This window comes from Thamnophis elegans, chromosome Z, assembly GCF_009769535.1.
Source record: "Thamnophis elegans isolate rThaEle1 chromosome Z, rThaEle1.pri, whole genome shotgun sequence".
Classification (NCBI taxonomy): domain Eukaryota; kingdom Metazoa; phylum Chordata; class Lepidosauria; order Squamata; family Colubridae; genus Thamnophis; species Thamnophis elegans.
The window spans coordinates 112,714,164-112,732,738 of record NC_045558.1 but is presented as its reverse complement, the minus strand read 5'-3'; the positions used below and the strand labels follow the sequence as shown (position 1 = coordinate 112,732,738).

The 18,575-nt window shown below is 38.5% G+C and overlaps 1 protein-coding gene across 1 annotated transcript; it reads left to right on the top strand.

The window, feature by feature from the left end:
- Window positions 1-817: 817 nt before the first annotated feature.
- LOC116520852 lies at window positions 818-18,263 on the top strand. The gene is made up of 10 exons (XM_032235265.1): window positions 818-921; window positions 6,697-6,723; window positions 7,474-7,788; window positions 9,751-9,861; window positions 10,309-10,617; window positions 11,073-11,261; window positions 12,716-13,030; window positions 13,169-14,191; window positions 16,670-16,777; window positions 17,119-18,263. The coding sequence occupies exons 1-10, from the start codon at window positions 897-899 to the stop codon at window positions 17,496-17,498; spliced, it is 2,802 nt and encodes a 933-aa protein (XP_032091156.1). The 5' UTR covers window positions 818-896; the 3' UTR covers window positions 17,499-18,263.
- Window positions 18,264-18,575: the final 312 nt, after the last annotated feature.

Below are 18,575 nucleotides of genomic sequence, written 5' to 3'. Positions count from 1 at the left end.
CTTTATCTTACCGACCTGAGAAGAATGAAAAGCTGAGTCAACTCGAACTCTAAACTGTGGACATAGTTAGCCTGCAATACTGCATTCTAAGCATTGCACCATCATCTATCCTTATAAGAGACAAACATTATGAAACCAATCATTAAATAAAAAACTTAAAATGTTAAAATGTTTTTAAAAAATGGTATAGGAAAAAATGTACAGGTAATCTTAGACTTATGACCACAGTTGAGACTGGAAACTTATCATTAATTAATGAGGTAATTAAATGAGACATCACATGATAGCAGTTTATAACTTTCCCTGCTGGCTTTCCCATTGACTTGTTAGAAGCTGGCTAGGAAGGATGCAAATGACAATTACATGACTTCGGAACACTGCATGGAAAAAGCATTATATCCCACTGTTAAAAACACAACACTCTGAGAAATGATGTGGACATCTTGGAAAGATTGTGTCTATTTTTGGCCAGGATTCACATATAAAAGTGAATTGGAAGCTGTGTTTCAGGACAAACGATGGTTTTGTACTTGTTTGAAACAAGCAAGCTATGCACATTAGTATAATTGCTACACAATCAATGTGCGTTTTAAAGTTTTCCATTGACAGATACAGCAACCCAGCTTAGGTCTCTGTTAAGTGGCTCTCTTGAAAGGTCTTAGAGAAATGTCTCAAATGTGGCTCACACACCAGGCTTAGTCTTGTGGGAATTTCTCCTCCTTGCTCTGGTTCTCTTCTTCCCAGGCTGCAGATTGGAAGTTACATGACCCAGGGCAAAGCAGGGGTGTTTCCTACTTTCCTTTTTGCCTGGCTGACTCACAGCCTGGGTCTTCTGCCTTTATTGCTTCTGATTTGCCTTTGCAATCAGGCAACCCACTGATCCTGCCATTCACACCATGCAGTCCTCCTTGTCCTTTCTGGGTGAGTAGTGTCTCCTTTATTACTGCTATCCTTATTTTCCTTGAGCGGGGGGGGGGGGGGAGCAAACTGGCCCTTTGGGAGTGGCTTAATATTTTTACCAGCAAGCCTGTGATTCCCATCAGAGTTATGGGAAAGAATGACTAGTGGAGATGTGGTTGCATGAGTTTGATCTACTGCTGTAGGAGGAAACGACATTCTATGGCAGTAACGGAGATGAATCCTCATAGATCAATGCAAAAGTGTCATCAAGATTTCAGTCAGAAAATACATATAATGTTTTTATTTTAGATCACAGTACTTTTATCTAAATTCTAGCCTCGTGAACATTGCTGAAGACATCTGCTGCTACATATTGCATTCATTTATTCTACAATAGGTGTTTTCAGGTTTGTGACGTTAAAAGTTTATAATAAATTGATTCTGATTTATTTTAAACACAGATCACTTAATAGACTTGGCTGTACTTAATGTATTTGAAAACTGTCTTGCAATAGTTTAGAAAGCAGATTACATGGTGAGAGGATGGAAGAGAAATAACATTTTTGGTCCATTTAGTTACTCATGCATAAGAATATCCCCCCCCTCCACCCTGCAATTTTGATTCTAGAAATCCAGAGGAAACTATTAAAATGTTAAGAGTTCTCAAACGACTTAAGTAAATTTTAATAAAAACATTCCTGCCAGATATCAGATATCTGGCCTTTTATTTCCTTTATCTCCTCAGATATCAAAAGATGGACAGAAATCCATTATGTACTTGTTCCTTGATTTACAATCCCAGTTGAGTCCAAAATTTGTGTTAAGCAAGAAATATAAGGTGCACCTTTTTTCCTCAAAAAATAGGCTGAAAATCTGGGTGCGTTTTATATATCAAATACAGCATTTTTTGCTTCCTGAAGCCCCGCCCCTTCACCAAAATGGCCGTGCATAGCTGTATGGAGGCTTTCAGAGAGCTCCTGGGGGATGGGGAGGGCAGAAATGAGCCAAATGCAGGCCATTTTTTGTCCCCCTGGCCCCCAGCAGCACTCTATAAGCCTCCATAAGGCTATGCATGCATTTTTTTTTGACAAAAAACATTTTCGTGAAAAACGGGCTGTTTTTTGTTCATTTCCCCCCCCCCCCCAGGAGCACTCTGCAAGCCCCCCCCCCCCCGGGCTATTCATGCCTTTCATTTGGTGAAAAAAGTCCTGTTTTCGTGAAAAATGGGCCGTTTTGGGGAGGTTTGCATAGTGCAAAAACTTTTTTGTTTTCCTTTTGGAAAGCTCTTTAACTGATAGATGAGAATTAGATTGATCAAGTGCTGTGCCAGCAGGAGCAAAGTCTTAGGTGCTGCAGATTGTCAGCTATTTCCTTCTCCAGCACATTGATAAATATACCTGGAAATCTCTATCTACCTACCCCCCTCTCTCCCCCTACCTATCTACTGTATTTCTCTCTCTCTCTCCCCCTACCTCCCTCTCCCTCTCTCCCTCTCCCTCCCTCCCTACTTACCTACTCACTCTCCCTCTCTCCCTACCTATCCACTGTATTTCTCCCCCCTCTGTATCCCTCTACCTACCTAGCTACTCACTCTTTCTCCCTCCCTATCTACTGTATTTCTCTCTTTCTATTTCTCTCTCTCTATCCTTCTACCTACCTACTACCTACCTACCTACCTACCTACCTACACTCTCCCCTTCCCTCCCTCCCTCTCTACTGTATTTCTCTATCTATCTCTATTTTTCTCTCTCTCACTCTTTCCCTACCTACCTACTGTATTTCTCTCTCTTTCTCTCCCTCTCTATCCCTCTTATCTACCTACCTACTATTTTTTTTAAAATTTGCCTCTTCAAAACCTTGGTGTGTCTTATACTCTGGTGCATCTTATACTCCAAAAAATATGGTAAGTGAAATTTGTACCATTTTATAATTTTTCTTGCCATGGCTTTTAAGTGTATCACTTCAGTTGTTAAATTGGTAACATGTTTGTTAAGTGAATCTGGCTTCTCTATTGATTTTGCATGTCAGAAGTTTGCAAAAGGTGATAATATGACTCTAGGATACTATAACCATCATAAATGCATGCTAGTTGCCTAGCATCTGAATTTTGATCAGGTGATCACAGGTATGCTGCAATAGTATAGATTATGTGTGAAATAATCATAAGTCATTTTTTTCAGTGTCATTGTAACTTCAAATGCAGCAACTTGTGATCACCTGATCAAAATTCAGATGCTAGGCAACTAGCATATTATAACCTTTTGCAAACTTCTGACATGCAAACTCAATAGAGAAGCCAGATTCACTTAACAAACATATTAAGAGAAAGAGAGAGAAATACAGTAGGTAGGTAGGGAAAGAGTGTGAGAGAGAAAAATATGAAGTTACAATGGCACTAAATGAATGGTTGTAAATAGAAGACTACCTGTACATAAAGAACATACACGTGTAGATAGTTGTGCTGCATTTTCTTTTAAAAATATCATCTTAAGTCCGTAATGGCAAACCTATGGCATGTGTGCCATAGGTGGTACGCGGAGCCATATCTGCCAGCATGCATGCATGCACCGGCCAGTTGATTTTTGGCCTTCCTGAAGGCTGGAAAAGGCCAATTTTGCCCTCCCCAAGCTTCAGAAAAGCCTCTGGAGCCTGGGGAGGGAAAAAAACCCACAGGCCATTGGGCCTACCAGAAGTTTGGAAATGATCAGTTTCTGGGTGCCAGGGGAGACCATTTTCGCCCTCCCCACGCTTCAGGAAGTCCTCCATTTTTGAACTTCTGGTTGGCCCATTTGATCTGTTTTCTGCCTTCCCCAGGCTCTGGAAGCTTTCCTGGAGCATGGGGAGGGTGGAAACTGCCTCCCCCGGACCCCTGGATGAAATTTCAAGCTCAGCTTGGAGGCGAGCAGTGTGGCGTATGTGTGTGGAGCATGGAAGGGGCTATGCACACATGCACATATGCACATATGGGGGCATGCTTTGCATTATAGATGCTGGCATGCACGTTTGCTTTCGCGCACGCGCCCTTGCATTTTGGGCACCCAATAACAAAAAGGTTATCCATCAATGCCTTAAGTATTTGAGAAAGGACAACACTCTGTCTTATCTATTGAGACGATAAAGTTTTACAGGTAGTTGTCAACTTACAGTCATAATGGAGCCTGCCCATTATGGTCATAAAGTGGGTCCTTACAGGTCCATCTGATTTTACTAGCTTTTTTGCAGCAGTTAAGGAGGTTATCTTGATTATTATTAAGAATTATCTTAAATGTGGTTAAGAGAATCCTATTTTTTCCCCTAATGGGTCTTTTTACCAAAAACTGAAAGTAAACCCTGATATTTGGAAAATAGTAAATTTTAGCCATGTGACCATGGGACACTGTGAATGGCTGTAAATGTAGGCCTATCATTGAGCACACCAAATGTGATCATATGTCCTTGTGGGGACCAGCCACCAGAACTTCAGAACTGGTTTGTAAGTACCTTTTGGGGAGCCCATTGTAACATCAAACAATCACTAAGCAATCAGTTGTAAGTCAAGGGACACACACACACACACACACACACACACACACACACACACGTATGTGTGTGTGTGTGTATGTATGCATATGCATATGCATATATATTCTGGTTCCATTTTGTGCTGATACTTCATTATCCTGGCTGGATATTTCAAGCTCATTGCTTCAAGTTCTGAATCAGCTTATTTTGCAGGATTGATGTGGCAGAACCATGACTGATAGTGGCTAGAATTGAAATTGGTTTAACTAAGGGTACTACATCTTCAGAAACATAACTAAGAAAATCATTGTATTGTGAGTTTACATTTAGAATGGCGAGGAAGAGAATATGAAGCACATATTGAATTGGACTTGTGGTTGTCAGCCAATGAATGAAAGACGTAGACTTAAAATAACTTTATTGTCACTTTGAACGTATACTAATTGGCATACATTAAAATGAAATTTTGTTTCATACAGCTCTCAAAGGGGCTCCGCCTCCAGTATGTACTATATAAACATGACAAAATAAATAAATACAAAATTATGTATATATCCACATATCAATGGTGGGATACGATGGACATACCGGTGCTTGCTGGGAACACCAGGTACCATTCTTGTACGGTGCTCCGGGGGGCCCGCCCGCCCACCCACACTCCTTACCTGTATTTAAGCTGTTCAGGGTATATTTGTACAGCGCGTATGGCACCTGCGCGATGCTCCGCCAAGCAGCTGGAGTGTCACGGAGGCGTCACGGAGCATCGCAGGTAGTATGTATGCATGCGTACGCTGTGCACCTTCATGTAGTGGATGCTTGGCCCTGTTGCACCGTATTGGTTGCACTGGGATCTGGAACCCACCACTGCCACATATATGACATGGAGAAACAACACAATCTAGTTTGGATGTATGCATGTACATGGTGAGAGAAACGATGGCATATGGAACAAAGCTGTTACAGAATCTGATAGTCCTGCTAAAAATACTTCAAAATCTCCTCCCAGAGGGGAGCAATAGAAACGGACTGTGAAGTGGGTGTATGGGTTTCTAACAATGCTTTGAGCCCTAAGCACATAGCTCTTATAAGCAGTATGCTGAATAACAGGAAGTATGCTTCTTATAATCTTTTTGGCTGTTCTTACCACCCTCTGATGGACTTTCTCTCTGAGGCATGGCAGTCACTGAGGCACGGCAATCACCAATCAAACAGTGATGCAGTGTGTTAAAAGCTCTCAATTGTGCCTCTGTAAAAAAGTGGCCAGGACAGAAGGAGAGTGATGTGTTCTGCAACCGGTACATTTATTCTAAGCCAGATTTTGAGTTGCCCAGGAAGAAAACAAACCCTGGGATCTAAAATGGATCCAGGACTGTCCTAGGGGTCGTTCTCTCTGAAGCAAAGGGGGCATGTTTTCCACATATAGAACCTTCATAGAATATTAGTTAATTCTTAACCTCAGTACTGGCAACTCAATGTATGTAATGCACGGAAAAATATCAAATGGCCCAATCCAATGTCAAGTCATGTCTTAACATGCATTATCTATGCTGGATTTCTTATCTACATAATGGTAGACTGAGCCTCAATTATTTCATGACCTGACGAAATTATCAGAAGATAATGCCAAGAAGTTTCCAATGTATCCTAGTATACTGTATCTTTTTAGTTTCCTGGAAATCAGACTTGTTTAGTATAAATTGCCAAATACTTAAATATTGATGATGGTAAAGTTTGTAAGGAAAGAAATATTATTAACAAGCTAAAACAGAAAAAAGAACTTTAACTGAATTCATATTTGAGATAAGATCAAGCAAATTCAGTATTATGGCTTAGTGTAAAACTCAGCCATTGTGTTTTATTCAGACACTATGGTTTATTCAGTAAGCAATTGTTAAGCATGCTGTGCCTCAAGATATGCAAATTAAATCAGTACCAGAAAAGCATAAATTGCCTTAGAGGATACTGTTTTGGAAATTACAATAGTTATTAATATAATATTTATTGTATATCAAAATTATAAGGTAAGGTCACAAGCTGAAAAAAATGTGTAGTAACAATAGCATACAATTTTCATGCTCTAATGCCAAGAACATTGCATAAGTGTATCAATAAAATCATTACATGAGCTTGATTTGAAAAAATATTTTCCTCTTATGTTATTTCAAACTGCTTCTGTATCTCTAAAAGAGAATTTTTCCCCAAATGTCTAAGGCTTGAAAATATTGCATCTATCTAAATAAAACCCAGAATGTAAGGAGTACTGGCTTTCACTTCTCTCTTGCTTTGTTTTTGCAGTTGTCCTCTTGAAACTTCATGTCACAGGTAAATCCAATTAAAACTTGACTACTTTGATCTTTGTCCTGATCAATTTGAGATTGATGATCTATAAACTATAGTCACTACCATATTTATATCCAAGCTCTTTTTCCAAATATGGATGTTTATGCTTTACATTGTCATCCACAAGAGGGCAATATCAGCAAATTAAAGGGAACCTCAGATTTTTCAATTACAGAAAATTAATTGGGAAACCGCTGAAAAATGGGCAGCTAAAGCACCAAATTTGTTTGTGGTGATGGAACAAGACCCTCTTTTGTTGCACTTCCTTGTCTTGCATTTTACATGTAAACTAGAGTGGACCAGACTAGTTCACTCTACATTGTACTCAGAATGTGAACATTACGGTGAACACTACTAGTTCATTGTATGTTGTATGTCAGAATGCTTCCAGATAAACTAATCAAATGATAGGTTGACTTGTGCAATAAAATATAGAACATGATTTGCATTTTCTGTAATGTATATTCTTTATACAAGAATAGCAACATCACAAATTATCATGTTATATATATATATATATTTATTACCAGCTTGCAGAATGTGTGTTTCTTTATAAAAATAATAACTTTTATCTATTGATTCTGGTTCTGAAATCATGTAAAGCAAATAACTAAATGATAAAAACTGATTTATATAAGTTCAAGGGAAAAGATTTCAGTATATTCAGGGTACCTTATTGAAAGTGAAGAGAGAAAACTTTGGGTGTCCCTGTGGATCTCTCTCTCTCTCCAGGCACTTTCCAGATACGTTTATCGGGAGGTCCTAACCTTTGTGTAGGACGGGTAGAAGTTCTCCACAAAGGTGAATGGGGGACTGTGTGTGATGATGATTGGGACCTGCGTGATGTTGCTGTTGTGTGTCGAGAACTAAACTGTGGGGAAGCCCTTTCAGCACCTCATGGAGCCTGGTTTGGTGAAGGAGTTGGTTCTATCTGGCTCAATGAAGTACACTGTGCAGGTACTGAGAGGCACCTGATTTCCTGCCATCACCGTGGCTTTCGCAAGCATATCTGCACCCATGAGGAAGATGCCAGTGCCATTTGCTCAGGTAGGGCTCTTGTTACTGCCAACTGTTTTCACAAGATGATTGTTTAAGAAGATTAGAAGTAATTTATTGTGGAGTTCTTGATGCTCTCTGAGCTTGGTTGTTTGGTGGCAGATGTTTCATTACCGTACTAGATAATATCATTGGTGTGAGTACGTATGGGGTTCAGTGGTGGAATTAAATTTTTTACTAGCGGTTCCACTTAGTGGGTGTGGCTTGGTGGGCATGGCAGGGGAAGGATACTGTAAAATCTCCATTCCCACCCCACTCCAGAGGAAGGTTACTACAAAATCCACATTCCTCCTGATCAGCTGGGACTCACGATGCAGAGAATAGATGGAGGCGGGGCCAGTCAGAGGTGGTATTTACTGGTTCTCTGAACTACTCAAAATTTCTGCTACTGGTTCTCCAGAACTGGCCAGAACCTGCTGATGGGGTTCACTTTCTTCTTGTATATAGCAGTTGTCCTGCCTTTTTTGATGGGGTAGTGGTTTTCTCCTTAGTAGCTCCCTGATTTAGGCATTGTTTTCAGCTTGATTTATTGTATTACATACATAATGATTACATTGTAATCATTAAATGTGAAAATCAATGTCATGATTGAAACCTACCCATAAAACAGGGAGCAAATATGAAGCTCATTTATTAATTTATAGTTTAGATGTAGAAAATTGCCCAACAATGACTCAACACAATTATCACCATTACCTAAATCCCAGAAAAAATAAGAAAAACTAAGAGTAGGAAACTGTGCCTGAAGCAATAATATCATCATATTTCTTTAAAAGCAATTTTTGTTCCAGGCCCAACTGTTCAGACACAGGAAATATTTTCTATATACTACATAAATAACAACTGGATGTCAGTTCTTGACATTACAAATATTTTTACACTTTCTTTACAGAGGTCCAAATATTTGCTCCTCCATACAGCTGGCTATACCAGATGAATTGATTATCACACAGTCTTAACTTAGAGTAGTTACCAAATCTGTTTCAAGTGCACATCAGTATTTGAGAAACAAAGACAAACGTTTAAGTTATAACAAAAACTTGCTGGGGACAATTGGAGTCTTTCCAATATTAGCTTTAATATAGGGACATTCCTGGCATCTAATTTAATGGAGAAGTTTTCCTCTGTCCACACCTTGAAACTTAACTAATAAATAATTGACCAAATCCTCTTTCAAAGTTGAGCCTCTTACTGTACTAAGTGTAACCTGATGTAAAGAGTTGAATGCAAGGATAGCCCCTCAAACAGCCTCTTGTTGAGTTATCTACCCATCTCATTAGATATTCCAAGGCATGCTCCAAGTTCCTTCCCTTAAGTACATCCCCATTGTGGGTCTCAAAAGTATGCCTTTCCATTGTAACCATTGTCCTATGGGATCCCTCTTCCTGGAGACTCTTTTAATTTTCAGTTAAAGACCTTGCTCTTCTGTTTTTCCTTCGGGATAGGGTGGGGTTATGGTTTTCATTTTAATTCATACATAGCTTTTATTGTTGGGTATAACCCACCTTAGCCAGTTTGGCACAGCGAATAAGACATCGGGCTAGAAACCATGAATTTTAGCTCCCACCAATGGTGGGTTTCCAAATTTTTTATTACCAGTTCGTTCGCATACTCATGCACACTCGCAAATGCACAGAAGTGTCCAAATGGGTGGGCAGAACACCTCTGAGCCCCAAGTTAGGTACAAACCCACCTGGATGCCTGAGGGCCAATTATTTTTTCTCATGCCTAGGCAATGGCAAATCATTTCTGAAACTTTGCCAAGGAAACTCTCCAGGTAGTCTCCCAGAATCAGATATGATTGAAAAGGAGAAGGAAAAAGCAACTGTTTTTAAGATGGGGAAGCTGTACCAATGTTTTAAATAAATCAATACATACAGATCCAAGTTTTATAGCTTTCTGTGCCTTTTGTAGCAATGAAACCTACATTACTTCCCACTTGTCTTTACACAGAACAACGCTTCCCTCTTTTCACTGCCATTCCTGCCCACACATCTTTCAAGAAGGGCAAAATGGAGGCAGTAACAACCATAAGGCCACTTGTATCTCCTACACCTACTGAAAGTGAGTACAATTATAAAATTCACACTTCCACTGTTTCCACAGAAATTGTCAGTTTTCAGAACAGGATTAAAAGTCACTGGGGAGATGGGAGATGCCTCCATTTTATACAACTGACTTTGATCTGAGTCATTTAACTTAAAAATAATTTGTAAATTTAATATTTTGGGGCAAGTAAGGAGGAGAGGCAGTACCAGACCTCATGATTTAAAAGAATTTTATGTAGAAAACAAACAAAGCAAAAGATTTGGATATGATTTAGAGAAAAATATTTTTCGCTTAAGAAAAAGATACTCTAAATTTATGGATGTGTAGTTTTCAAGCTTAAAGTAAAGAAAATCCAAGTATGATGAAAGGGAGATGTTATCTTTGCATTTATAACATGGTGTATAGCAAACTTATCTTCATATGTTCCACAATCTGCCTTAAATTCCTTCTTTTTCTCTCCAGAAACCCTAAGACTTGTGGGAGGCAGAAATCAGTGTTCTGGCCGGCTAGAGATATTTCATGAAGGGCAGTGGGGGACAGTATGTGATGACATGTGGGACCTTCTGGATGTTACTGTTATATGCCGAGAGCTGGACTGTGGGGAAGCTCTGGCAGCACCAGGTGGTGCTTTCTTTGGTGAGGGGAACAGTGTTATCTGGCTGGATGATGTGCAGTGCCAAGGAGAAGAGTCAAAGTTGGTAGACTGCCACACCAGTCCCTGGGGGACAAACAACTGCCGACACAGTGAAGATGCTGGGGCTGTGTGTTCAGGTGAGAATGATAAGACACAACAATTACCTACCCTTCCCAGGACATATTCCAAACTAGGTCTTGAAGGGGAGCACTATAGGAAAAAGAACTAGGAATTTCTAATATAGTGCTTACACTCTGGCATCTTCCAGAGACGTTGGGACAGCAACTCTCAAAATCCTAGCAGGTATGGTTAAAGAGACTGTGATGGTGTGTAATTCATAGAGTTGTGTTCTAATACATGTGAATGATAGGAAATGGGAGTAGATTGCTTAGCATTTCACCATTTACCCCCAAGATTATTTTGGAGAAAATCCATTACACCAAGCTAATAAAAATTTCTAGTTCAAGTTGCCACCCATGTATTCAGCCCTTACAAAGACAATACATTTATACAAGACTATTTTTGCTCTGAAGAATTGTGGAATTACTACTGTGGCATGCGCTCTGTCATTTATTTACTTCTTTTCCAACAGGTGCAATGTCCGCTGCCATGATAGAAGAGCATACAGCCATGCTTACAAAGACTTTAGCTCCTCAGAAATCCTGGTCTGCGGCACCAAATCAAATTCCACATCCTATTCACTTTATAAGAAACCAGGAAGAAACTTTGACTAGTCAAGAACCCACAGATGATATTCTCAAAGGGGGTCTTTCAGAAAGTGGTGAGTAAGAAGGAGAAATGGGTGACTACTTCTTTTATGAAAATTTAGATCTGTCTTCTCCAACATACTGATATGAAGAAATGCATTGCCTTTGGTTACAGGTGCTGGAAACCCTTCCAAGTTAGTCTCAAACCTAAAACAGTTAGGAAAGGATGCAATTAATAATCCAGGAGCAGTTTTTATTATATATGTGGAAAGTATCCATGCTAGTATCTATGAAAGCAAAAGGGGAGAGAAAGTGGCTTAAATATTATAATATAATATATTTTACATCCTTCTTCATATGCCTCAAGAGAAAATATATTAAAACTGAGGCTCTCTAAGATGAGGAAGTGGAGCCATTAAACTGAGGTAAACCCATTCCCCCCTTCACCACTGCTGCAAATTTCTATAATCCTGTCATAAAGTTTGTGCAATCATGCTAGGTTCTGGTAACCACTTACTTTAGTTAGCCAATTTAGGGTAAGAGGTATCCCATTTACCCAAAATAGTATACTGAAATAGTAAATAGTGTTCAATGGCAGTAGTTTTGTAACATAGAGAGATGTTATTGTACTTTGTTTAATGATTTACTGGCTTACTATTCATATTTGAAATGAAACTCCACTAGAACTATACTGTTGCAGCTTATTGACCAGTCTTGCATTGCTGTTCGTGTTCTACAGGTTTTTGTAGTTGAGGAAAACTAGATAAAAAGGAACAGAATGAGGCCTCTGTATTCCTCCAATAATTCAAGACCAAGTCTTCATGGATACCAGGAAGTTTGTACTGTCTTCCTAATTCTGTTCATATACCTAATTAAATCTGTCTCTTGGTGAGAAAATACTATCAATTTTCTTAGGAAATGTTGATTTTTTAAAATTATCTTATAGGAAGATAATTCCTAGTTTCCATTTCTGGAAGGAAACAAATCATGTAAAGAAGAGTTTGTACTCTCTTCGGGGAATCCAGTGATGGCCTATCATATCATATTTACTTTAGTTGTAAATACTCACGAAGTGTTCTTTCTCAACGGCTCCATAAAACATGGATTAAAATGGATTTGTATTCGGATTTCATAGAATGGTTCCAGCCAAAGTTGCTTGTATGTCTGAAGAACAGGGACTTCTAATTAGAGATATGAAGTAAAGAAGTGGATATGTTTTCTCATTATATTTAATCCACTAGAAAACAGAACATGGAAAGTGGGTGGATGTTGGCAGAAACAATCATAAATAATTTATATCCAAAGAATGGTAAATAAAGCACTGCATATATTTCATTTTCTTAAAATTTCTATTTATTCTTCCTTCCCTAGTCAAGGCAGGATCATTTCCCCATTGTTTCAAACACTACATATTTTTCTCTGATGCAAGTAAATACACCAATGAGAAATCATGTTCTTCAAGGCAAAATTTTGATGAAGACATTTACCGGTAATTCTGTTTAATTATTTCCTTCTCCTTGTATCTTAGGCCAGCAGCATCTGCGACTTGTAGATGGCCCTGAATCCTGTGCTGGACGGGTAGAGGTGTTGTACAAAGGCCAGTGGGGCACAGTGTGTGATGATGGCTGGGACTTGGCGGATGCAGCTGTTGTATGCCATGAGTTGGACTGTGGAGCTCCACTTCTCAGTCCAGGCAATGCTCGATATGGACCAGGATCTGGACCTATCTGGTTGGATGATGTCAACTGCACTGGGAGAGAGTTTACTATAAAGCGCTGTCATTCTAAGCCTTGGGGAAAGCATAACTGCAATCATCATGAAGATGCTTCTGTCATCTGCACAGGTGAGGAACTTTCCTATTTTCATTCTAAAATGTTTAATGAGAACATTTGCCAGGCTTCTGAGAAAGGCCAGAAATAACTAGTGTTATGGGGAAAGAACACCGGTAAATCTGACACTAGTAAATATTTTCTGATTTTAGGCAAGTGGAAACGTCTGCTGTTCCAAAAACCAATTGGTAGTTCAAAGGCAACTGAACAACCAATCTCTATCACACCTCAGCCAGTATCTCCAAACAATTCAGAGCTGCAAAATGTGATGGATGTAGCAGAGATTACCACAAACACCCAGGAATTTTCAGATGAGTCAAACATAAAGTCTCTCAATCAATGGTACACTGTGGGGCCTTTTTTAAAAACACCAAGTGTCAAAATTGAACTGGAAAAGGACACAAAGTCAATAAATCCTTCAGGTATTGTTGAATCAAGACTTAGTCCAAATACATTGCAGCACATGCAGGAAAAAAATTCATACAACTTCCTTAAAACAAGACTGTCCATACAAAAATGGAAAAAAGAATCAATTTCTTCCACTGAAAATTTTCAGCCATCCTCCAACACATGGTATACGGAATCTCAAATAGAAATAAAGTCAACAACTCCTGGACTCATAGATAAAACTATGTATAATTCAGAGAACCCACAGCATGTTCAGGAGACGGAATCAGCTATTTCTTCAAAGATCATGTCATCATTTCAAAAGAGGATGGAAATGCCTATTTCACAATCCATAGAATTTAAATCCACGAGAGATATTGAATCAGACAGGGAAAGGCCATCAGGAGCAGGACCACCTCCATTTGCACAATCATTTAACCCTGAGAGAGTGCCTCCCATCTATTGGGATAGCAATGCTGAAGTGTCTCCAGTTACCAAGAACATAGAATTCAATGATGTTTTCAATGAAAATCAGGATATCACCACTGCCACATGGATTCAGGAACCTGAGAAAGTCATAAGGGCATCTGATATGAGGAATGAATTGTTTGAATTCAGAAAAAGATTGGAAGTTGCAAAAGAGATGGAATTGCCTATAACCACAAAGAATTTGCAACCTGAAAGGCACATTGAAACAACTACCTCCAAAGTCACAGATTATGAAGAGAAATCAAATCAAGAAAAACAGGAGGAATCAAATACAGATCCCCATCCTGTAGAACTCTCAGGTGAGTAACAGTCCCAAAGCAAGGCCCAAGATAGAATTAGAATTAGAATAAGTTTATTTATAGGCCGCCCTTTTCCCTGAGGGGACTCAGGGCGGCTAACAACTTATATGGGAGGGGATACATACAATAACATATAACATAACACGTAATTAAAAGAATAAACAACATTCATTCAGCGTTCGGGTGGGGGCGAATTATAATCTTTACCCCCAGGCCTGACGTGATAGCCAGCTCTTGAGGGCTGCGCGGAAGGTCTGAAGGGTGGTGAGGGTACGAATCTCCACGGGGAGATTGTTCCAAAGGGTTGGAGCTGCTACTGAAAAGGCTCTCCTCCGCGTAGTGGCCAGCCGGCACTGGCTGGCGGATGGCACTCGGAGGAGGCCTAATCTGTGAGATCTTATAGGTCTCGAGGAGGTAATTGGCAGGAGGCGGTCTCTCAAGTAGGATGTGTTGCGGATAATGAATCTCTATCTGGTTCCCTTTTAGCATTGGTAATTCTTATCTTTGTCTTTCTTGCTACAAGAAAAGACGGGTATGTAGTTACTTTGGAGAAGGGGAAATATAGTTTCATTTTTCTCCTGGAGCAAAATTCCAGGAAATCAATAGCAGACATATAGATGGGGCAGCTCCTCCTTTCTGTTAGTTTCTTTATCTTCCTGAAGGAAAAGGCAGGTTGCTTGCTTGCTTTATTTATTTATCTATTTATTATTCATTCATTAAATTTATATGTCACCCATTTCATTGACAAGTGATTCAGGGTGGCTAAGGAAAAAAAGAATCCAAAATATAACAGCAGTAGCTAATCTCTTCTCCATTAGTATTATTGCAACAACCGTGTGACTGAGGCCACAATTCAAAATAAACTGTAATGCAATTTGTTTGATTTTGAGTTAGTGTTATTTAAACCCAGCCATCATGGTATAGAATATTTATAATGTTTTCTCAACAATCAAAAATATGTGCATGCATTAATATATACATGTTGTACCCAAACTAAGGAGCAATAGAATTATAGACAATCTAAAGAAAACCATCACATTACAAACTGTAAACATGAGAGAAAATGTTACTGTATTTAGAAATGTTCAAAGGTCATAAAAATGTCGTCAAATGAGGAAGGAAGAATTTAGAAGAAAATGGCAAAGAGAGAGGGAGGGGGAGAGAGAGAGAGAAAGAGAGAGAGACAGACAGACAGACAGACATGCTTTAGAGTCAGCTTTGTCTTCTGAAAACTACCTGGACAAGTTCCTGCAGTTTAATTGGCAATATTTTAAAAAATGGTTTACCATTGCTGTCTATATGGGACTGAAAGAGAGCAGGTAGGTCTCCCATCATTCAGCTGGTGCCTAAGGCAGAGCTGAAATTAATGGCTTTTCAGTCTTAGCCCAGTTCTTTAACCACTGTCACATTCTGACTCTCATAAAATTGTGACTTATTAAGAAATCATAGTTAAACCATGGATAAATACATGTCTTATGAACCTAACCTAGTTTTCCCCTTTCAAAGTAAATAGCTATTGTAGCTACTGCCAGCATTTCTCCTCCCCTCTAGAATAGGACTGGAGAGCAATGGCCCTTTTATGACATGTGGACTTCAACTCCTTGAATTTCTGAGCCAGTTGAAGCGGGCATAGTTCCTCACCTCTGCTTTAGAGAAAGAGTGTAATGGCAAAATCAGGGTCTGCCTTTCTACTTACGTAAGAATATGAGACGATACCTTTTCCAGAGAAGAAAGGTTTATTATTATTGAATGCATTCAAGAGACCAGTAGATTTCCACCTAACTGATCTGACTTAGGTACATTTTGACAGAGGTTTTATACCTTTGAAATGGTTATTACAAATCATATAGACGTCATATAGGCGTGCACTAGTCCAGGTCATAACTTCTCACCTAAGTCAGCACAAGGTTATTTTGGGTAAATTACAAATATTTAAGGAAAATTACAATACATGATTCCCAAACCACAATAGGGAAGTAAAGTGAAACTAAAAGAGAAGTGAATCTTAGTTACTCATGCAGAAAGAGGAAAAGTCAGAACGCCACTCAGATATATTGCTAAAAATATGGTTAACCTATAGCTTGTTTACAAGTTGAACTTTGATTATCCTAAACTGCGCTCTATGACTAAGATAATGTGGTTAACTGCCCACCCAGTTTTCCTACTTGCGAAAAAACTATTTTCCTGTGTTTCAAGCAGAAAGAAATATGTTCCTTATGTCTGTTCTTTAGGTGAAAGAGCATAAGCAGAGTTTTTAATTTTGAAGTTTTGAGTTAGAAGAAGACAATTAGCCTGATTAAGTATTGAGGGGTTCAATGGTGGACCCCATGCTGTTTCAAGAGAAGTTGAGTAAAGGGATTTCTAGAAAACTCCAGCTATCCACCAAAAGCAAAACATACTGGATTTTTTTAATGTGCTTTTTGCAAAATTCTGAAATCTCATTTCATTTTATATTCCTACAAAATGTTGTTCCAACAGCACCAGACTCTATCTTTATTTCCAATGAAGTTTTCAATTCAAGCCAACAGTACCCAAGTCCAAGAACTTTTAATGGGCAATTGGGAGACAATTTATTCAACTCAAAAGGTAAATTATGGAAAACATGTAAGTACTGAAGATAAATCTTCACTGTTAGGCTAGGAAAAGGTTCTTTGTTTTTTAAAGGTCATATCTATTTCTTTACAGCACATTCCCTTATCCTGATGACTTCAATATTTATTGGGAGATCATAGAAATCCCTATCAACATTGTGGGAGTTGCAAATTCATTATACAACATATATGTTGGGATATTTAGTTATCATAATTCTCAGTCAATGTATGCAATGTATATAGAAAGTACCATGCTGGGAAGGATTGTTCTCTTAGCTACTAATGGGATATGTTGGGATATTGAAAAGTCACTGTTACTTTTCTCTACTATATTAGGCCTGACCAAAACATCAGATCCAAATGTCTCATCTGCCAAACCTGTCACCTATTCTGAACACTGTGAATCATCCCCAGACTGTCTTATAAAGCATGAACAAAGTAAAGCAGATCAAAGATGTTGCTGTTCACAAGCCCTGAGGAACTTGGTCCATACAATGAAAGGTCTCCATGGGGAACTAGGTTCTATCTCTGTTGCTATTAAGAATCAAGGTTCCCAACTGGAGGCTGTAGCTCATAATCTGGCTGATTTGTCGGCTTCTATACGTCTTCTGGTTGGAATATTGCCCTCTCTGGTACAGCCTGTTTCATCCAAATCCTTCTTATCTCCATCTGGGCAAGATGAAAGTCAACTGCAAAATCAACTACCCCTGAAATGAAAAATGTAAAAAAACCCTGTAATGCAAAATATTGATCTTTACGCTACCAAGATACAGTTAAACCTCTGGTCAAGACCATATTTCATTCCATCACTTTGGTTGCAACCCGATTTGGTTGTGACCCGAACCTAATTTTGGAAATTTGGCACTTACAAAAAAATGGTAGAGGAAATCAGCTACAGAAAAAAATGTAATTTTTTTTTGGGTCAGAACCCAATTTGGTCATGGTCAGAAGTATTTATGACCAGAGGTTCTACTGTACAGAGAGACAAAAAAATCTACCTAGTGAAACTGTTATAAGATGGCAAAGATCAACATGTACAAATTTTACAATACTAAGCATGTCACAATCAGAAATTGTTGCAATTCCTATGTCAGAAATACAAAATGCAACTGAATATTAGAGTGCACTAAGAAAAATTGTCAGTTGAATTTTTAAGTAATTGTGGTGAGCAATGCATTTATTATATAATTCACTGATTGAAACTGGGTTTTAAATGGTAAAGTCATAGATAATTTGAACCTGGATAGTCCTCATTCATCTGCTATATAGCTTGGCAATTATTCTCTGCATAAAATAGCTGTACTTTGTGTAATTTAATTTCTGTGCTTTTTGTAAACATCCATAATGGGGTAGAATGAGAAAAGTCAAGAGCCAAGAAAAGAATAATTCCCAGTAGTAATATATCCGCTTTTTAGGTCCAACAATAATAATCCAGCAGTAATTATTGGTTAGTAAACAGTTCCAGATAATCTGATTAAAATACTAAACTAAAGATTACTATTAGAGAAGAACAACACTCAAACTTCACTTACTAAAATAGAACGAAGCAAAATATTTTAACATTGGACATATTGAAGGATATTTTTGAACAATGGACCCAGAAGTTAATTTTAAAAGCTGTTACTTCACTTCAATAAAAAAAAAATGAAAAAGAAAAGAGTGGAAGAATAACAAATATTACCTGACATGAATGAGACTGTTTTGAAAGTGGATTTAAAAATGAGAGGCTACAAGAATGACATAGAAAATGATGTTACACTGAAAAGACAAAATAAATCAGCTGATATCTTAAT